This window comes from Indicator indicator, chromosome 7 (assembly GCF_027791375.1).
Source record: "Indicator indicator isolate 239-I01 chromosome 7, UM_Iind_1.1, whole genome shotgun sequence".
NCBI classification, from domain to species: Eukaryota; Metazoa; Chordata; class Aves; order Piciformes; family Indicatoridae; genus Indicator; species Indicator indicator.
In genome coordinates, this window is record NC_072016.1 from 17434374 (window position 1) to 17457064 (window position 22691).

The following is a 22691-nucleotide window of genomic DNA, read 5'->3' on the forward strand; positions in this document are numbered from 1 at the left end:
TTGTTCCACGTTTCATTGTTTATCTCCCATGCATCCCTAGAAGGCTAAGCACAGCCTGCTATCCCCAACACCTCACACACATGCCCAAGTCTTTGTGCTTGCTAGATTGTTCCTTCTCCCTTTTCCCCAACTCCTGTCTTCTCTAGCTTCAAAGAACTTTTTATTCTTTTCTGTTGCTATAGTTACACTGCCTTCAGTGAAATCAGCTAGGTCCTTCTTTTACAGTTGGAGTCAATTCTTAGCTGTATTGGTTCTCACAGTAGTCCCACCTGATGTTAGTCTTCACATAAGCATCGTTTCCATATTTTATGGGGGGTCTTTATGAGTTTACTTCTGTTTCAGGAATACTGTTACCTGTGTAACAAAAGCTCATAGTCACCTTAAAAATCAAACTCAGCCTTGCAGTGTGCAAATCTGGCATTCAAGTCCATGGTAGTTTGCCATAAACTGATCCTTGCTGGTTTTTACTTTGGCCATCAGTCAAAACTGACTCACCAAAGCTTCTGCATTTCCATCTTGCATGATATTTCCAGTTTAACTCTGAGTTCTATGTTAAATAGGAAGTTGCTCAGCAATTCTACTTTGCCCCCTGGAATGACATGCATGTGGTTATTCACAATTGTTTCCAGAGATCACTGTGATAATTTTATTTTTCTTTAAGCAAGAACTTCTAGTGGTTGGATGTTTGCCTTTAGAAGTAGATGAAGCAAGGCTGAGAAATACCCTTTTCAGAATAGATGTTATCTGATAAAAGGGCTTTACAGTGTTCATAGAAAAAAAAAAGTGTTGCTCTAGTACTTCTCAGCTTGTACTGCTCTTGTTTGTCTGATTTTCTACAAGGTAATATCTTGCTAAGCAAACAAAGAAATTTAGTGATTATCATAGGTCAGGCTGATGTCAATATAAGCAGCATCCTTAAAAGCCACAGCTGTAAAACTTTCTCCATGCAATTTTAAAGCTCCAGCTTTAAAATATCTTCCTAATTGTCATTTGTAACTGCAATGATCCTGTTCTTCCTCTTCCAGAATGAAAAGGCTTTGGGGCATTCCATGAGCCGTTCCAGTAACATCTCAAAGGTATGTTCCTCGATATAACTCAGTCTTTGATAAACTTGGGGATACTGGGATTTCTTTCATTTTAAAACTGGGATGATATGCATGACAATGTGACTGGCACAAACATGCTTCGTATACCTGTCTGTCATTGATAGTTACTCCTGAAACATTAGAACTTTCTGTCTGGTGTTTTGCAGACTCTCTTTACAGGTCAAATGAAGTAGAAGCTACATTAGGTTTTCTCTTTCACACTGTTAGCCTTCTTAGCTTAGTATGAACAAGATAGATGACAGGTGCCTGAGATCTTACCTTGGGGGGAAAAAATAATTCCAAAAACGTCAGTCAGGTATGTTCTTTTATCCCTTAAGTTATCTGATATAATGTTCTCCATTAGATATGTATAGCCAGGTATCCCCTAATGTGTATTGGATATGCGGTTAATAATTTTATTGTTACTTCAATACTAAGTTATTGCCAGTACCATGAAATGCACTGTTTTCAGGCCCTGATCTCATATGGGAATCACAATGTTCTACTCATTCTAGTCACACTTCAGTATAGAATCATAGAATCAACCAGGTTGGAAGAGATCTCCAAGAAAGCCAATGGACATGTCAGAAACACAATTGCTTTGCTATATTATTAGGAAAAAATCATTATAATACATACCCTACTTCTACTTCTGCATTACAAATAAGATTTTTAATTAGCTGGAACCCTGACAACTTTTTGTTTACACAAAGAAGATTGCTTAAGCCTTCATGCAAGCAAGGCTGTGCTGGTTGACCTGCATTTTGCATGGGATGAATAAGCCTCAACCGTTTGTTGCCATAGTTGATGTTGCTGGTAATAGTGACTTCTAATGAAAGACTGAGTCATTATGGCTGTGACAAGCTCAAGTCCCCTTCTTTCTGTTCCGGGTTCTTCAGGATACAGGAAATTATTCATGCCTATCTCCAGCAGAGGAAACAGTGGCTTCACTTAATTTACAATTTATGTGGGCATGGACAGCTTTCACTTTGGAGCAGGAAGACAAGATTATTGGGTGTCTTAAATAATGAGCAGGGCAACTGTCCAGTGCACTGCTATTGAACAAGCTGAAGGTGTTGCTATTATGGAGTGATGTAGGATTGTAGTTTGCATTTGGCATCCACAAATAGGCATTCACAGAAAGGGTTTTGAAGTAAATACCATGTGGGTATAACTACTCCTCTGTGCTTTTCTAAAATGAGAGTGTGCCTGTTCTTCCTGTCTCTGGCTTTTCTTCTTTTTTTTGGGGGGGTGGGGGGGGTGGTGGGCGGTAGATCCTTAATGGAATTTTCAGGTGTTGTTAGGTAGAAATAGGAATTTTTGTCATTAAGTGTCAATGGAATTCTCCCAGTGTCTGAAATTCAACACATCGAGCCTTTTGGCAGCAGCATTTTAGTACCTGTAGAAAGCTACACACTTCATTCTTCGTTGAGAACTGATGGTGTGGCAATGCAATGAAAAGAACCTTGTGTTCTGGATGAGCTTTCCGTGAGAGTTGTTGCAGGGGAGATAATCAATATTTGCATTCATCTTGAAACACTGAAACATTCAACATGATTGCTGTGTGTTGCAAAAGCTGAATTTCTCCATGGGAGCAAAAGTCAGCTTTGCCTGTTCAATGAGGGAGACTTTTTGATTGTAAACCAGAGCTTCCCAGCAGTACAATATTCTTACTACCCCTCTGTCACCTATTGTGTCTAATCCATTTCATGCACCTATTCCACTTTGGCGATAGCTTCTAACAAGGGCAAGAGTTAGAAGTCCCACCCATGAAATCAGGGCCTGATTTGCCTCGTACATCAAAATACTGACTTGCACATACAGACAGTTCAGTGCTAAGCCACAGCAATTTATTTTGCAATCTACAGGTGGATTGGCTGTTGCAAACAATTTGTAAGACAAAACAGGAATGATTACAGTAGTGGGATGAAAAATGGAGGCTTAAGTACACAGAAAATTTTTCATTAGTTCTGCGGATTAATAAGAAAGTGCCTTTTCTTTTTGTTTAGAATAGTGTAACAACCTGGCCACCAAGGTGGAATGAATACATGGAAAAGAAAAAGTAAGGAAATGCTTGGATGCCTGTATAGCCCTCTCTGAAATCCACAGAGCTTACTGATAATGCATCATTTTAAGAGAAGCTACTTAACCAAAACTGAGTTTAATCAATTAGATACTGCATTTCCAGATATGTTGATGTGTGTGCATACATCCAGAAATAATTGTCACGCTTCCTGCAAGTTTCAGCTGTTATTTTTCCACCCAAATCTAGTTTACAGCATAGCAATGTAGCAAATCTGCTGCAAATGCTTGGCACCAGTGCTGGTATGTCATTGCGAACCCGCTGTGATTATTACTGTGTATCTTTCCACTGCTTTCAATTGCACAGTGCAATATGAGTGGGAAGGTCTGAGTCAGAACTCAGCCTCTAGCCAAGAGAGGATGCTGTGTCAGTCCTTGTGAACAAAGAAAGCAATGCCGTAGAGCTAAAAGTGATCAAGGAGGGATGCAGACAGATGGTGCCACTGAAAATGAGATTGGCTGGTAGTGGTAGCATGACCACTCTAGACCCCAGGTGTTCAGGCCCTTGAGAGGAAAGGGCAAAAAGGCAGCATTCCAAGAGACAGATGCTAAGAGAACCTAAAGAGACATAGTACATGTGGCCAGGCCAAGAAAAAACAATCACCTGAATACTTGGCTAGGGATGGAAGCCAGAAACAGCAGAAAAAGGAATAGGGAGTAAGATGTAGGAGGATCATCATGTGGTGCCATTAGGTTTTGTGCAGTCTGTTGCACACTGGGGGATGTGGCATTCCTCCAGGCCCTTCTTTGATTTTTTTTTTTTTATATGTATATTTCAAATACTTCTTTTCAGTGTACTCTGCATGAAATATTTGAATTTCTGTAATTGTTTCTACAATTATTTTGAAATTAATTAAATTTTTTAAAAAGTGTTGAAGGCAGGTTGAATTGATTTACTCATGGGACTTGGACACGGCTCAGTTCCCAACTTGCCCTGTTCAAGCACAATGATGCTGATTGAAGCTCCCCCAATGGGCACAGAGGTATACAGCCACATCTTAACTGTTTACCCTAAGCCAGTATTTTTGCCAAGAAACCACTGCTCACTAGTAAATGCTTTTGTCATACAATCCATACTTAGAAATAGTAAAGCTTGATAGAGACTTCATCCTCTAAATATAGTTGAAATTGACCCTAAGCACAGATAGTTACTGAGAACAGTTTAAAATAGGGATTTTTTCACAGTGGTGGTAATTCATGCCCTCTGCTCTTAGATTAAAAAATTGTGCTTACAAGCAGACTAAGCTAGGTCACTAACAAAGCAGTTATCCTCAAATTAGTGCTATTGTTTAGCTTTAAAGTATTGGATATATCCTGAAACTGATGAAGTGATGTATGGAAATATCTTCAGGATATCTGTGTACCATTCCTGACATCTGGTTGCTCTGAAGGGCTGATTTTAGTGTAGTGGGGAAGCACTCTGTACTCCTATTTTCATGGCCCTCTAAGGGGTAGACTTTGAAAATGCTAATACCAGGACCACAGCAAAGAAATCAAAAGTGCAGTCCTAAACATTGTAAACATTTTGTCTTTTCTGAAGGCCTGTACAGTTTTATCTTTTGAGCAGAAGCACAGTGCAAAGAATTAAATTATTATTGGGCTGAATGTCAGCCAGTGCAGGCGCAAAGTAGTAGCCTAAGCTTGCTGTGAAATTTAAAACCCACTTAGGCTATTCATCAGCTTGGAACAGATTTAGAAAAGCATATGAATACACACATCCTCTGTTGCCTGAAGCTTTGATGGATTCAGCGAGCAGTCATCCATAGAAAAGCAGTCCAGGTTTTTCAGTCACAGAGCTAAGCTATCTTGTAGTCTATCATGACAAAGCTATACTGAAAAGAACTGCCCAAAGGTGTTCTGTTCAGGTACATGAGCTTGGGGGTAGGAAAAGGGAAGTTGTTTAAAACAATGAAATAGTCCTACTGAGCTATGGAGGAGAGGAAAAGACAGGAAAAACTGTATAGTCTGAAGATTAAGGTATGATCTTCTCCCCACCCACAGGAAAAATTGCATAGTGTGAAGATTAAGGTATGATCTTCTCCCCACCCACAAGAACACGTAATCTCATGCTGGGGCACAGTGCAGTCATGTTTGTAAGGAGTATGACAGTCTCTCTATGCTGTGGTAAATCCCCTCTGCTGGGGCTGGATTCTTACTTCACATAGGTATGAGGGCACTCTGTGAAGGAAGAATCTGCAGGAGTTTCCTTTCCTCTCTCGTTCATTCAAGGTAGTTTGAGGAAGATTCTGAAGTCAAAGGGCCTTTTTTCCCCCCCTTTTTTTCTTTGTGTTTTTTTGTTTGTTTGATTGTTTTTGTTGGGTGTTTTGTTTTCATCTTCGCCCTGCAGAACCTGTGCAGTTCTTACTGGATTTAGTTACCATTAATCCTGTGCTACATACAGGTTGAATTACACTTGGGGAGATTTTGAAAGCATAGATAGCCCTCTCTCTCTAGTGCCTTCAGCTCTCATATCTCTAGAGAAAGTTCCTGCCACAATCCTCCTTTAGATTTCTTTAGGAATGATGAGGGGAAGCTGACTTCAGCTTCAACCCTACTTTCCCAGGCATAATTATAATCATATAGTATGGAGGAAAGTTCTTCAACAATTGATTGCTGGTTCTTGTCAAACTGTTCCCAAATAATATGGTGGTATTGATTATCCTGAATATTTTAGATGCCTCTTTCCCATATCTTCTGGGGTTTTTTTTCCTCACAATTTTTTAAACTACTCTCCATTGTAATAATGCTAAAGACACCTGATTTTATTATGCACTGGAAGTCAAAATGGCACAAGTCATGTAGAGAGAATTTAATGGAGAAGACTAGAAGTTACTTACATTTGAAACTGCCATGTTAGTATTTAGGAAAATATTTCAAAACCAGCCTGTCAGTGGCATTTACCTGCCCTTCACAACATCCAGTCTGTCTGTAGGTGGGCTGTTCTGACTATCTCAGGTGTCAATTAAGAACACTTGGCATGGCTGGTTGGTCTCATTGCACTGCTGCATGGGTGTGTTAGTTCAGCTGGAGGCCTCCTTTGGCTTGTATGCAGTGAAATAGCCACGTCTGTTCCACAGATGAGCTTTGGAGACTTAACAATTGCAGTGCACTTTAGCACTATAAGCAAACATGTACGTGGAACACAGCACTTGCTGAAAGCATAAAACACGAATATATTGCATCCCATTGGATAACTGAAGCCAAGCAATTATATTTGTTCTGCACTGGCTCAAGAGAAATGATGGATCTGTCCCTTAGATTTAATTGAGATGTCTCTGCCTGCCTTCAGCCCAGGGTCAGGACATCTCAGCGCAGCAGGCAGAACCAAATTTTGCCACTCTAGACAAGACAGGGCTGAGGCTGCACCTGTCAAAAGCAAGAGAGGTGAATGGGGCAGGGGTGGCACAAGCAAAGTCAGATTCTCTGTATGTCTTCATAGATGTCCTTTCCCTATGTGAAGACTAGCCACGTTAGCTGTAGAGCACGTGCAGTGGCATTTAGTGCCTTTTTTCACAGGGTCTACATCACTGTGGTTTTCTTCCCTAGATCACTGTCTACAGCTAGATCATGGCAAAGGAATAGGTATGGAGTGATTGGTCTTGGCTTCTCTGATGTAGACTAAGGTGGGGAGCAGAGCCTGGGGTTTCACTGCCTCTGGAGATGTACCATGTAAGATAAGTCCCTGCCATATCCCTGTCTAGCAGCAGCCTTGCCTTCTTAATACACATTTAAATGTGATCTCTGTAAGAGAGAGAAAACGGCTCTTTGGCAATGAGTTCTTCCAAAACACAGGATGTGATAACTGGCCCTCTGATTCTGCCTTTCCCTTGAGCTTCTGCCACATTCGTCATTGTGATGAGTCATTACCAAGAGAAACTAATCTGATTCAAACAAAACTCTCAGTAGCCCATTGGAGCACCATGATCTCAGTGCTGAAAAAGCATCACAGTGCAGGGCATTGTTTGGGCTGGTCTGGTGGTGGGTGTTAAAAGCAATGAGCCTTGATCACTGGTTGTGCTTGGGACAAGACAGCTCTAGGGCAGTGGTGGAAGATGTCTCCATTTAGCCAACACCTGCTGTGATTAGCTGTGTTTCTTTACTCCTCACTGGGACTGATGGTAGCTGGATTTGGCTCAGTGGAGAAGACCACTGCTGTGCTCCTGTTGCAATGCTCTAGTTGTGCTTGAGATATCTTTTAGCATTTTTTTTTTTTTGGACAGCAGGTGTAGTTGCCTTCCTGATGACTACCCTCCAAAGAACTGTAGGCTTCCAAGAACTGCTGCTTTCCAAGCCACTATGATTATCTAACCCCCAGTGCAGAAGGCCACACTGTGACCTCACTGAATTGCATTAGATAGGAATGTCAATATACACAATTAACTAACTATTGGCCTTTAGTCCTGATCTATTTTAGGCAACCAGTTGGGCTGTACAGGGCACACAGTGATATTCCTGATATTCCTCCATGCAAAGGGCATGAAAGTCCACAGAGATTCAGCAAGTGATTTGGGGGTTAAAAAGGCCAAACTCAGACTGTCAAAGCTTAGCCTCCCTCTCACGTAATAAGCATGGCAGAAACCTCCGATGACAAGAAGTCCTTTAAAACCTACTACTGCTGTCACTGTTGTAGGTAGCCAATTCAACCAAAGGTTCTGCTACTTGGGAGGCTGCTGCCCGGGCATTAAGGATGGTGTGTTTGCCACAAGCTACAGAGTGATGAAGGTTTGATTGCTTATCTTCAGAGCTGAGCAAAATCAGAGCTCTGAGCTGTTTGGATCTACCTCTCTGTTGCATCTACTCACCACATTGCCTTTTCTCTGCCCTGTTCTGACCCAAGGCTGTCAGTGTGTCTTCTTTTCTGTGGCACATCACTGCCTGACAGCTGCTTTATCTGAGTCAGTAAACCCAGGTGAGCTGTGTGGACTGACCAGTATGAGCTGCATGCACCTCAGTTTCTAACACTGGCAGAAATTGCCTCTTGGGCTTTTGGCAGCACCTTGCATTTTACTATGCTCTTGTCTTGTCAGTGAGTTGTGATGTTGTTCCAGCAGCTGAAGAAACTTTCATTAAACAAGCTTAGTAAAAGAGGTGGTTAGTTTTACCTCACTATCCTAATCTGATTGCAGATTTTACACGTATAAATAGTTTCATGAGGAAAAATAGGGCAAGACTGTGAAGGGCTGGAGGCTTACTGAACCATGGCATTTGATGGTAGCAACAGCTTACTGTAGCTTAAACCAAGGGTGAGGTATAACTTTCTCCAGTGTGTTCTTGTTGTCTTTCCAAGTGTGTTAACATCTGCTCATATTTTGGTTGGAGCAAAGGACCTTCTGTTTTGAAGCAGGAAGAGAAATGTGCCTCAGATGTGGGATTTTTGCAAACTGTCCTGAACAGCCCTAGCATCCACAAACAGAATAGTCAGCTTGAAATGCAAATAAAATTCCACCGTTTCTTGTTTGTCCTAGCTGTTTGTTTTCCCAAGTGGTGAGACTTTAACACTGTCCTGGTGCCAGACAGCTGGATCAAGAAGCCAGTAACATGATTTTGGAAGGGAAATTTTGGATCATTGTTTAGTCATCTGCTATAAGACTGTCACATCATATAGGCCACTGTCTTTTGTTATCATTTTGGGGTTTGTTTTTTTTTTTTAAAGCATCATTACTAAAGAGAAGAAGTAAAAGAAGTTAGATTCATTCTGAGCAGGTTACATTCCATGATTTGCTCACAACCCAAAACCTGGGGGAGATTTATTTATTGATTTGTGACTTCAGTTCCAACAACATAGGCCTCTGTTCCCACAGCAGACTGTAACATGCTGTTTTACTGCTTCGATATTTTGGTTTTAGAAGATTGGTAAACATATGTTTTAAAATAATTATAATTTAATAATTATTTGACTTATTAATTTTCATTTGCATAATTATTGCAGCAGATTATAGTGTGCCAGGTCTGTAACTAATTTGTCAGTCTTTTTAAAAAGAGTAATTACTGGACAAACTGTTTTTAGAAGATAGGATTTCAAGTCAGAGGTGTAACCGAGGAGAATTTAAGCATCAAATGGCAAATTTCAAAGTAATATTAATATTTACCTCACTGTATAATCAGCATCATGTATCATTAGAATGTGTAAGTGGTGTAAAAGTTAAAGAACCATAGTTTCTAGGATAAAGCCAATAATTGATCTTTAAATGTTAATTACTTTCGTCACATTTGTAGCAGTTCAGTTTGCTTTCTGGCCCAAGGTTTTCCTCTTTGTTTTCATTCTACACATGTAGCTAGCAGTTCAAGAGGTGTGTGTTTGAGACATGCCCTCTACTCTTGCAGACCCAGCTGTAAATAGATACCTTTGTTTTTTCAGGTTCAGTGCACCTGAGACATCCCAATGTGAGCCCAGATACATTGCTCTCTGTAGCACTGTTGGCTAGAGAAACAAAGCATTAAATGATGAGTCCTGTACCATGGAAAATGGTGATTGTGTATTTTTAAAGTAGGCTGTGTATCCTGGTATACCCATCTTCTCTCACAGGGAAAAACGAGTATGTTGTGTGACAAGGAGCCTTGGTTTTGCTGTGAGAGAGTACAAGCCTGCAGCAGCCTTGTTTAAATATACCATAGGGGCTTTTAATAAATTAAGCATAAACTGAAGAGTCCTGAGACAGATGGTGGGAGGGGGGCGGGGTGTCTGTGTGTTGCACCATGGCCAGAGACTGTCAAAATAGTGACAACTGAGCTAACTCTGGTGTCTCAAGCTGAAGTATATGGCTGGGCACAGCATGCTTCTGTGGCAACACACCTTTAACCACATGAGGTCTCTCCTAGGCTGGCTTTGTGCGCTTTCCTGGCCCAGGTCCCTGCTGGCTGTGCTGGGTTTTGTGCAGCCTGGTGTGATGTTGACACTTCTGTTGTCACATTGATTGCATTGTTCTTTCCTGGATTTCAGCCTTTGCTTTGCAGATCAAAACAGCTGTAAGCTTTTGGTTTGAGTTTTGAAATGCAACCAGTGTTGTGGAGCAGTAAGTGAGTGGTACAGCATATCCAGCAGCTGTGGAACACTGAAGAACCAGTTTTAAAGATTCTCTATTATAAGGTTATCAACTCAGGTCTCCTCTAGGAAGAGCTGAGAATGACAGTTCTGTTAGCAACTCACAGAACATAGTGGCAGAAAAGGCCTATAATGATAGCCCATGGAATCCCAACTCTGATACAATGTTCATTCTTACCATATTTATTTTAAAGGTTTATCTATTAAGTGTTAAATATGCCAAGAGTTTAGCTTAATTGTTTTGAGTTGGTTATGCTGAATTCTTCTTTATTTTGTTTCTCACTGTGCTCTCCTTGGTCTTGACATGACTGCTGCCACATACCTCCTCCAAGTAGGCAGAAGGCTTTGTCAGAGAAGGAGCAAGATGAAAAGCTTCACAAAGTACAAAGGGTATTTCAGGGAATGGTCTGGTTTGGCAGATGGTACTCATGTGCCTATGCTAGTATGGAAACTAAGTCCCTAAATAGTGTTTCAGTTACTGAATTACTGATGGTTGTGTCTTGTGGGGGAAAATAAAAAAAACACCAACAAACATACAAAACCCAAAACCCCAAGCCTCTAATCTCTTGTTGGAATTACAAATGGAAGGATTAGCTATTATGTGATAGCTAAATTCTGACTAGTCTATACACACACCTCCATCTAATTATTCTAATTACAGTAGCATTGCTCATTTCCTGAGCTATTGTTCTATGTAGCATTTGACAGCTGGCAGGTTCCACTCCAGAGATTGCTGCATTTAACCTTGGGGGAAAACGTTTCTGTTCTGATTACTATTTTTCCAAGGACAATGCTGGTTGACCTCCCTTTCTAGCATTTGATGGTAAAGCCTCTTTCTTGCTACTAGCCCTTGAATACCTGATGTAGAGTGGTATCTGACTCTGTGTGCCATGTTTAACCCTGAAGGTGACTGCCGCACATACCAAACTCTTCTGAGTCGTGACTTGCTTGTGTTCATTTGTTTTAATTTCACTGCAGGCTGGAAGTCCAACCTCTGTCTCTGCCCCTCATAGCTTTTCTCGGACTTCTGTTACACCATCCAACCAGGACATCTGCAGGTAAAGTGTGGTGTTTGCATGGCTGTGGTGAGGCGTATGTGACGTTCAAATTAAGAAAAAACAAAACTGAAAAAGCACATGTAAGCAATGTGGGGTTCCTCTATGAAGCATCCCATTTGTTTGACTCAATTGCTATCTAACACTGCTTTGTTGACTCTCACTGACTGTTTGGCCCCACTATGTTTGCCATTCCCACACTAGCTGTAATTCTCATTTCTTCACTTTTAATTATTTGTGTTCTCTTTTGTAATTGTTTTTTTACTTTCTGTGCTTTTATTCCACTGTTCTGCATGCAGTTCCAGTGCAGTGTTTTCTGAGTGTTGTCATCACAGTCCAGTGCAGTCTGCTGTTGTCTTGAAAAGTCCTCACTGCCAGAGCCCTCTGACACAAGGGGTCACTGTGACAGTAATCTGTCAAGATACGTTACATGCAGCAAAGAGAAACTCCCGTGGGCAAGATCGGGGCCAGGCACTCAGGTCTGCTAAGAATGTAAAGCCCACCCGCACTCTGAAATTCTCCAAGTCCCTCAATGACGTGGACCAGAAGGCGCAGAGCACCAGTGAGTGCTTTGACTATGTGGAGCGGACACGCTCAGAAGGCAAATTGACCCCGACTCAAGAGCAGTGTTTAAGGATTAACAAATTTCATCTTAAAGAGAGGAAACCACTGAATCTCAGGCCTCTTTCTTTTAGCAGTTCTAAGCGCTCCTATATCCCTTCCCTTTCCAACTACTCGAATGCATCGGGAGGAGCAGAGAACCACAGTGCTGTACATATCCCCTTGCTGGAGGAGAAAGTGGACCATGACACCTCGAGGAGCAAAAAACTGTTGCGTTACCTTTTTTCCTTCTCCCACACCTCCAGCACCAGCAGCCTGCATAAGTTCCATGAACTAGAGAGCTATTCCAGTCACTTCCAAGCTGAGAAATCCTCCAGTGTGCTGGTGGAAAGCACGGACTTCTGCTCTGATGATATGGGAGATGATGACGTCTTTGAGGACAGCACCTCAGTGAAATCCAAAACGAAAGAGCAGCGGGCACCGCTCTGTTCAGTTGAGAAGGACAGTGACCTTGACTGTCCTTCCCCCCTCTCAGAAAAATTCCCCCCTCTCTCCCCTGTTTCCGCATCGGGGGATACCTGCAGGTTGGTTTACCAAAGCCCTCCCATGTGCAGTGGAGACCATTCTGCCTTTCCCTTCCTTTGTGCTGTTTTCTGTCTTTTCTTTCACCCTATCACCTTGCTTTAATATGTGCAATTTGAAGCATGCAGCCTTCTCTCTGCTGACCTGCACTTAACAAGGCTACTAAGCAAAAGAATTTCCTTTGGAGTCAAATAAATTCTCTTGCAATTGGTTTCGAGTTTGGGGTTCTGAGATGGTCTTTTTTGTCTTATCAGTGCCTAAACTGGGAATATCATGAGAGAATCAGCTACCCATATTGAAGGCCAAGATGAACATGTCTTAGCTTTTAATGAGCAGTGTGTCCTGACAGTCACTGCTGGTTTGATTAGGGGACGGGGAGTCAGGAGAAAAACAGATTGTTTGAAAATTGCTTCTAAGATCAGGTTGAAATGGCTTAAGGGGTTTATTTATTTACTTATAGATTCTCCCCCCCCCCCCCCCCCCATCTTTTTCTTACAGTTTGAATCCCATTACACTCTTTTATTTATAAAGGTCTTTGAGTGCCTTAGTTGAAAGAAGGATCAGAATACTGGGTGTTAGTGGTGGGCCTCTGTAACATCCAGAATGTGAGGTCCAAAAAATGATGGATGTCCTTGTTCAAGCTACAGAAAATTGATGATTTGCACAGGTGGTGGGGTTGGCCAGCTCAGGCTTGTCTTCTTGGTGACCAGTCTGCAGATCTGCCCCACCCCAGCTCCAAAATACGGCTGAGGAGCAGGAGTCACCAAGTCCAGGAGCAAATGTCTGATCCCTCTACCTAGAATTTTACTATCCTAAACATTCTCCTCCCAGCCAGCACTTTCTTAAGCTGGCTTTGTTAGTACTTGTCAGTATTATTTGATTTCCACCCTCACTATCAGCGAAATCTAGTTCCGTACTGGCTTGTCAGCAGCAAGACGCTGTTGCAACCCACCCACTCTTTCATTTCCACATGCCAGCTATCAGCAAGGTTGCAAGAGACAAGATGCTACACATTAATAAGAGACTTCAGTAACAGACAGGGATGGCAGCATGCCAGGACGTACTTCACGTATGCTTAGTAACTTACATTAATTCCCTGAGTCCCTTACCGTCTCCCTTTCAATTCATGACCTCTTCCACAGGGTTAGGAGGACTTAGTGATGTTTGATGCAACCCATGGGTTGTGTATAAATTGAAGCTAGAAATCAAACACCAGCACCTGGTAGTAACACTATATCAGGTGTCCTTGCTATTTGCACAGGTAGGCTGTGAGAGAAATGGGGAATTTTGCAGAGCTGATGCTTCCTTAGCAACTCTTGCAAAGTAAGAATTAGAGAGCAAAACCAATAGTCTGTTTAGAGTAGGTGTATTTGGAGGAGATATGGTGCTGTAGTTTTGCGGTGTGAATCTGTCTCTTAGCAATTGACACTAGAAATAATCACCTGTGCTAAGTCCAGGCTGTCTAAATTAACTCTGGATGATACTGAGGTAGGCCATTTTATGAATGGTTTGGGAATTTTGTTTTACCTTCTGTTTCTGATTGTAATCCATGAGTAGCTGTACCTCTCTGTGCATATTTGTCTTGGGAAGTGCTGTCTGATCTGTTAAAATGCTATTTTAAGTGCTACTGTTCTAGATGAAGTGTTGTTATTTCTTACCTTTTTTTTTTTCTTTTGGATACTGCATTTCTGCCAGACTCTGTGTGCTCGCCTCACCTGTTAGAAAGCAGCTATCCAGTTAGCAGTGTCTGTGCTCAATTATTTTGTGCCTGTGTATGTGCTTGTGCAACAATGGAGTTGTTTTAGCTCCTTTATGGAACACATTCCTTTGATATATGTGTCTCAGGATCCTCAGTGGACAACCGTGTGTCATCACAGATATAACATGCCTCTTTCACATCCTTTCTTCTTCCTCTTCTAATGAGCAGCTTTGCTTCTGATTCAGGATATGTCACTGTGAAGGAGACGATGAGAGCCCTTTGATTACCCCCTGTCACTGCACAGGAAGTCTTCATTTTGTGCACCAAGCCTGCCTGCAGCAGTGGATCAAGAGTTCAGACACGCGATGCTGTGAACTGTGCAAATACGAGTTCATCATGGAGACAAAGCTGAAGCCTTTGCGAAAGGTAGGCACAAGACCCAAGGGAATGCTTTTGCAAACACAGATCCACTCCAAAAAGAGAGTGCCCATGCCCATGAGCCCTCAGAAACCCCAACAGCTGTAATGTTTCTGTAGACCCTTAGTAGTTCTGGTCAGTTCTGTACAGGTGCAGAAGGATTTAAATTAACGCTCAGCCTGGCAAAATCCAGCTCTGAGTTAGCTGTTGTAGCCCAGCAGTTCTCTATGTGTAAATGTGTGTATGTACACACACACATACACATGTGTGCATGCAGCAACCTGATTTTCTTCTTTATTGTTACATTTTTAGAGCTTATGCATAAATGTAATTGTTTTGCAGTTATCCACATTTTAATATGGAGGTTTATATTACTGTGATCTGCTTTAGTTTGCAGCTCAGAGATCCATATGGCTTTTAAGTTCTCTTGAAGATATCAGGATATCAGTTTGAACTTACTTTAAATCATGATTTCTAAATGCAATTTGGTTAAAATTTGTAGCTTTTTTTTTTTTCTTTCCAAAGGAGCAAACCTATTTTAGTGAAAATATTACAGTGTAAGTAAAAAGTTCATTAATAATAAATGCTTTTATGTTTTTATTTGTTCTTAGACTTTGAATGACTAGACTTTAGCACTTCAGGTTAGTAGAACCTGTATTTTTGTTTTATATAAAAGTACCTTTCATAAATTCCTTGAATTAAAGTTTAGGTAAAAGCCAGATTCTAAGGCCAGTTTTACACTTGTATCCTTTTTGTTCTTCCATATCCTCTGGACTTCTCATTTCAATTGGTTCTTACCACCCGGATTTTGAGACGAAGTCATTGATATTCTTAGCAGAGACAAATCTTGCCACATCTATCAAAGTGGAAGAGGTTAATAACAATAACCTCAGTCAGGAACTAGAATAAATGAGAAACATTAAATTCAATTATGATGGGCCTAAATCATGCAAGGTAGGAAATCTGGGCTGTAGCCACCTGAAAGCTGTTTATGAGAATTTGTCCAATTCCTAAAAGTGACTCCTAGCAGAAAATAGAGCAGGTTTCAAACAGCTCTTATTTTGTCTGGTTGATAGGATGACCTCTGCTTATGACTGTGATGAATCACCGCCTTCTAAAAACTGCAGATTTTTCTTTAGTAGCCCCTTGGCACAGAGCATAGCACCTCTAGGCTGCAATACTGGCCCGGATAGGCTCTGTTACCTGCACAGACAATACTTTACATGGCCCAGCCATAGAATATTAAAGAAATTACTCCAGAGAATCCCAATTAAAGGAGTTACTATATTTTGCAATTAGATGCTGGTTTTTTCCTGTGCTTTATCTGCCTGCAGTGAGAGGAAAACGTTTTCTGAATATTTATGTGAAAAAGCTGTTGGGCACCTTCAGAAATGAGTCACTCAGCATGGTTAGTTACATCTAAGCAGGTCCTCTGTAGGAAAGAGACCAAATGTCAGAAGGTAGGGGTAGAGCCATGAACAGAAAGAGAGAAAGGAGCTTGCAGCTTAAATATATCTAAAGAGTCTTTTTAGAGGTTCAGCTGCAAACAGAAGATAAGCCTTTATAGTATCCTGTCAGTCAGGAGAAAATAGTCTGAAACTGGTGATTATGAATGGGATGGGACAAATAATAGGGCTTCTGCTTGTCTGTAGGGTAGCGATGGATTTAAACTTCCTCAGCATCTTGAGATTGTAGCACAGCATTGGGCTGTTCGCACACAGAGTTGCTAAGGGAAGAAGATGAGAAACAAAATGTGTCATGGTTCCAGTGAAGATGAGGGGAGACAAGAGAAGAATGCTCTATTTTAAGATTTCAATGGAAAAATAAATGAGAGGACATTAAATTTTCTGCTGAGTTTTTTGTTTTAACATTTAAAGGACCCAGAACTGCAAACTGTTTTAACTAGGAAATGTCACATGCTACATCATGAGAATAATGCAGCAGGGACCTACAGATTCTAGTTTCCTCTCTGGGCTAGTGCATATTTTGCAGAATATCTACTTTTTTACTGTGCAGTCATAGATCTTGAAGACATGAGGTAGTGTCAGGTGGCTTGGTGGCTGTCAAGCCAGCAGTTCATGGTAGATACTGTCCAGTCAAGGAGCTCAAGCTGTGAAACAGAAAAAAGAGGAATGTCAATTAGTCAAAACAGAAGTCTTTACTTTTTGACAAAATTAATTAATTTGTACTTTCTATCAAAAGTAAACGTCTTTGTTTAGATGCAAAACAAATTTTCTGTTTAAAACACAACATCCAAAGGGAATGTTTTCTCCAGCCTTTTTCTAAGAAGATTGAAAAGAATATAGTTTTCCAGCATGACATGAATATAATATATCATTACTGGGCACCTACAATTCTTGTGCCATGATGAGGTTTAGATGCTCTCGGAACTGGAGATGTCTCTTGGACTTGCCAAAGGCATTATTTGTTCTGAAGATAGAGAGGATCACATAGTCTCTGGTTTATGGTTCAACCATTTTTGTGCTTATAGGAGTGGAAAAAATAATTCAACATTATGGGTGACCTCAGTCACACCAGTCAGGTGATCCTCACTCTTTTCCACATTATTCCTACTTTTCAAAGTCCTATTTTCCTACAAATTATTCTAGGAGAAATCAAGTGCACCTCTCTAGAAAAACATAAGTGTGTATGAGAAGCTTATGTGTCTCAGCATATATTTTGTAAAAGTGGGAGAAAAGCCCATCTTAACTCTGTTCCAAGCAGATGTGCTGAGAGATGTGTATCCCACACGCAAGAACAAATTTTTAAAAAGGGTTTGTCACTCTTAGGTTAAAAAACAAACAAAGCTAGTATTGAACAATTCCTTCCACGTTAGAAGCATAGAAGCATCTATGATAATTAATTTCTTTGCATCTTTCCTAAATTACAGCAACATGACTTTGTGGTTTCTATTTGGGTTATATAAACATTATTGATAGATGCAGGGGATTTAATCTTGCTGTCTCCTCTCACTTAGAGTAGCTGTCATCTTATTCCTACTGTGTATTCTTAGGGCAGGTTTATTTAAATATACTGGAAACACTGAAAATAAAATAAGGGTGTCACTACTGTAAGTAGTGGTAAATAAGATGTGAAGATTGAATGAAACCCTAGAGGTAGGAGGTGAGAACTAAATAACCTTGAGCTGAGAGCTAAACAGCCTTGACTGTGCACTAAGGGACTCTAAGAGAGCTCAGCATGAGATGGCTTATGCACAGTGGTCAATTGGATCATGTACTGTTTTTATTACAGTGTCTTATTGAATGGTTTCTTGAGCCAGAGCGTTTCTGATGCTCAGCTGTGACTGTAAGTACCCACTGTTGAGTGGGGAACACATGTAGGGGCAGCCTTGCTTGCACTGCTCAAGGCCTTGTATTAGGGTCCCTCTCTGCTGGAGTTGCCCCTATGTGGGTCAGGAGGGCAAGGCTCTGGATGGGAGCTGAGCACTGGAGGTCCCCCTGGTGCCAGTATGACTCCTATCACAGCAGGCCAAGCTGCCAGCTGTTGCACACATGCTGTGGTCAGAGCAATAATGCTCTCTGACTTTAAAAATCAGTATTAGAAGGAAACTGGTCTGCTGCCTGGTTTTTGTTCTTATCAGTATTCTCTTTTTACACTCTCCAGTACCGACGGTAAACACCTAATCTCTTGCTCTACTTCTGGGTTTCTTGCCAGTGGGAGAAGCTGCAGATGACAGCCAGCGAGAGGAGGAAGATCATGTGCTCTGTAACATTCCATATCATTGCCATCACCTGCGTTGTGTGGTCGCTCTATGTCCTGATAGACAGGACTGCTGAAGAGATTAAACAGGGACAGGCTACTGGTATGTTACCTGCTTGCCTTCCTACTTACTCTCTTGGAATAAATATTCAGTCTGAATACAGAGAGGATGTGGAGCATGAGTGTGCAGGTTATGTGTATACTTAGATGATTCAGCTTTAGCCTGAGGTTGGGTTGCTTTAAAAGCAGTTCTAATTTTTTTTAATTAAATCAGTGTAAATTCATTTGTGTGTGCTTTTTAAGGCTATTTCAAGTCAATTTAGTTTGCACTTGTGAAATGCACAGATATGAGAGCTAATCCACTGTAGCCAGGCACAAAATTGCATCGCCTTAGCTAATTTAGCTTTGAATTGGAACACTGACTGAGCACCTAAGAATGTAAGCAATTCATTTGCTGCTATGACTACCTTTTTACTGGGCAAAACCAGAGGAGTTTCTAAAAAGAGATGAAGTAAGAGAAACCTAAGTCCAAATCGCTGAGGTAAATCAGTAGGGTTTTCTTTCTATTCAGTCATCTGTGAATTAGGTTAGCACAGGTTTCCTGTGGCATCTATGTTAGGCTGGAAACATTTTTATGAAAAGTTATGCCTGAAGCAGAAGAAATTCAAAATGATTCTTAGGACTCCAACTCACACAACTGATGCAAGGTGTGCTGGAATTCATGTAGTGCCTGCCACCCCACTGCAGGGATGTCTTATATTCTGGAATAGTAGGTTTTCTTTAGTCTGCCAGCTGTAAACTCACCAAACTGAAATCTTTACCTGGGTATGGTGGGCTACAAATTTGCAGAACCATCTCTCAGGCAGCTGAGCTGAGAAGGAATGGAGTATCCACCAGGGCTGGGAGCCACTAGGAAGCAAACTGTCATTGCTTACAAAGCATTGCAGGCCAACTGGGCATGCAGGTGAAAACTGTTTTGCTGGTGACTGAAGTGCATCATCTGGGGAGTTGACTGAGCATCAGTAAACCTGTGCATCCACAGAATTCGTGTCAGAATTGTACTTTGAACAGATTTGTTGTAATTTCTCATTTGGGCTGTAGTTTGATTTTTCTTTCTATTTTTTTTTTTTTTTGTGACTTCAGTCAGAAGGCTACTTTGAAATCTTTTAGTTTCTGTTCCATCCAACTCCATCTCTTCCATATACAGTGAAAACTGTTAGCATTTTAGTGTAAGATTTCCATATGATGATAAAAAGCATATGTTTTCAAAGGTTTATCATCTCCAGGTGATTTTAGTCAGTAATATAGTAGATGGCACCAGATAGCTCACCTGTGATCAGGTTCAGGTGTTAGGCATAGGTGGGATTTCATCAGTAGTCATCCTGCAATGCCCTTTTTATTTTGAGACTAAAATACTTTCATTCCTCTCTTTCTGCTGTGCATTTCCAGAAGAACACTGGCCTGTAGCTTGGTAAAAACTTTAAAGACTTGGAAGACAATGGGTTTATTCTCTGAGAAACCTGATAGTGGGTAATTTGGCATGGTTTCATATCCTTCTTGTGATGCCACTTATCTTTAAAGAGGGGAGAGGACAGTTGGGTACAGGACCTATGTAAGTACTTGAAGTACTTGTAACAAGATCCACTGTCTAAAAGTTCAAGCTAAACAAATTCAGGAAATTAATGATAGTCATTTTTAATGACAGAGAGTAAGGTTACCAGAATGCTAGAATGCTCCAGCACCTCCAGCCCCTGCAATTTTGTATCAGAAGATGCTCTAGTTCAACTACAAGTTACTGTGTCTGATGCAGATAAAATTGCCTAGTCTGTGTAACAAACATGTCAGGCTAGATGGAGACAATCGTTCCATTTTGGGTGTAAAGACTATGATTCCATATACTGAGTGATCACAAAGGGTCTTTTGACTTTTGAGGTTAATGAGTTGAGTCTCCATCTATGAAGAGGAAACCATGCCTCAGAATCTCTTTCATAATCTGATCCAATTTGTATGTAAAAACAGATGCAAAAGGACCAAAGTGTATTGCTGTATGCTGCCTGGACTCTGTGGTTGTGCTGCACAAGTGCTCAGACAGACAACAAATTGTTTTTGTTTTTTTTTTCCTCTAGTGAGTGAGAATAAGTGTGATAGTTTGCCTGGACCAAACTTTGTGACAGTTTCTTCACGGGATGATTAGGGGGCATCCAGTGTAGTTCAGCCAATATTGACCCAAGTTCTTTTTCTTTCTTCTTTCTTCTAGGAATTCTAGAGTGGCCATTTTGGACTAAACTGGTGGTTGTGGCTATTGGTTTCACTGGAGGACTTCTGTTCATGTATGTACAATGCAAAGTGTACGTACAACTGTGGAAGAGACTTAAAGCTTATAACCGAGTAATATATGTACAAAACTGTCCAGAGACTAGCAAAAAGAATATTTTTGAAAAACCTGCACTAATGGAGCCAAACTTTGAAAGTAAAGAAATGCTTGGAGTTCACCATTCAGACACAAACTCTTCTCATTACACAGAGCCAGAAGACTGCGCTGCAGAAATCCTTCACGTCTGATTGCTGGATGGGAGGGGTGTTTCTGTATGTCCTTGAAGATTTAAAATGTCATTGTTTACTGCAAACTGCTCTACCTTTTTAAAACTGGCTAACAGCTGAGGGCTGATGGATGAATTTTTTTACTTTTTTTTATTTTTTAGTCTCTGACATATCTGTCAATATCTTCATGGTTACATACCTCTCAACATTTTGTCTCTCATACCAGCTGATCAAAAAGCCACAAGATATTGGGTAGAATGGGACTTGGCTTTAGTATCAAGCATGCCCCTAGTGAACTATCATCAACTTCAACTGGAGTCTGTTACTTTTGAAGATGATTCTAAATGATTCTGGAATATGGGTAGAGGGGGGTTTGTTTTATTTGCTTTCCAAGTGTGATGAAGGAGGTTGTCCCTGACATGGAGGAAAATGGAAGAGCTAGAGTCTAATCTAACACTGCCACTAACATTTTGTCTTAGGCAGCAGGTGTAATATTTTGCTTTACATATTGTGATAAGACTTACAAAGCATATAGCACTTTTTAAAATCTTTATTTTGTAATACATATGTCAAATGAGAATGAAACTTGAAAGAATGTGTAATTTTCAAAACATTTCTTCATTCTTTACCCCATTTATTCTTCTGGAACGTAAACCTCTTGCCTTATAAAGAAGCAAAGAAAACAAAAGAAAAATTCCAACCTATAATTTCCAACACATGCCCATGTTATCTTACTAAACATAACACTAAAAACTTCTGCCTCTTTGGGTTTCCTTTGAAGAGCAATTTTTTGGAAAGGATATTGCACTTGTGACTTGTGTGTGGGGAGTAGTGGATGTGTACTGTGTTCATTTTCAATGCATCATGGCTTCAGTGCTCTGTTCTGGGGGTTGGGTTTGCCTTTTTTTTTTTTTTTCCCCAAACAGGTCAGACCATCAATACACCTGCACATATATACCTGATGTAACTTTTATTCCAAACCATTGGCAAAGGGTTTATTCCTCTATTGGCAAAAATTTGAGCTGTTATGGAAAAAAGATACTTAGTCAATACAGCTGAAATTGGTTTTCCTTCTTAGTTCTGTGTCATGTGTGAATTGCCCCAAAATTTGACATTGTCAGGGGTGATTGTGAAAGTCCAGGAAGTAAATATTGCATTAAGTCAATGAGTTTAAAAATACCTGCCTGGTTTAAGTCCTGATGCGATGCATTACATGGTCAGAGAACAGTTGTGACTGTGCTTACGAATTCGGGACTGGCTTTTTTAATAAGTCAGCCTTAATGAAAAGAGGGGCAGATTTAAAATGTTTGCAGGGCTTTAGACAGAATTGCCTAAAGCCTGAGGTGTCTGCTGTTAATTTACTTGACCAATTCGTCTCACTGAACCACTTCAAGCCCTCATATAACCGAAGTCTTAGTGTGACTGGAGCAAAAGCAAACACCCACAAAAAGTCAGCACACAAGGCCTTTGCATTTGAAAGCTGACTTTCCCTACCTGACCCCTTTCTAAGTCTCTGTAAAGTCAATGATCTCCTGGTTGGTCTGAGTAAGAGTTTCCTGGACTTCTCAGTCAGGTAAAAGCTTCTGTTTACTTGTTGAGATACTGAACTAAAACCCCAGCTCCAGTTCAGGTTTTAATTAGTCTTTTTCAGTTACAACTTTCATTGGGCAAATTCTTTTCATATTAAAAGTAATTAATTTAATACTTCCCAGAGAATAACAGAAAACGGTGGTTTCCTTTTCCCTTAAAATGTAATACATATTACTTTATTTCTAAATTAGTATTTTAAAAGAAAGCAGAGGGACTATGGTAAGACAACACATATCAGTTGTTTTTAAGAGCTGTTAGAAAAAAATAGTGTGTGAGGGGGAGCATGCCTCTGCTTGAAGCTTGCTGGCTGTGATCCT

At 40.7% G+C, this 22691-nt stretch overlaps 1 protein-coding gene across 2 annotated transcripts in view; it reads left to right on the plus strand.

The window, feature by feature from the left end:
* Window positions 1-20805, plus strand: part of MARCHF8 (membrane associated ring-CH-type finger 8) — a 69931-nt gene extending 49126 nt beyond the window's left edge. Inside the window, exons 2-7 of one of the 2 annotated variants that reach the window (XM_054382479.1) lie at window positions 1026-1076; window positions 11188-11267; window positions 11564-12409; window positions 14352-14532; window positions 18199-18346; window positions 20501-20805. In XM_054382479.1, coding sequence (XP_054238454.1) covers window positions 1026-1076; window positions 11188-11267; window positions 11564-12409; window positions 14352-14532; window positions 18199-18346; window positions 20501-20805 — 1611 coding nt within the window. The remainder of the gene's footprint in view (window positions 1-1025; window positions 1077-11187; window positions 11268-11563; window positions 12410-14351; window positions 14533-18198; window positions 18347-20500) is intronic. The other variant, XM_054382480.1, reaches the window with a different exon arrangement.
* The last annotated feature ends 1886 nt before the right edge of the window (window positions 20806-22691 follow it).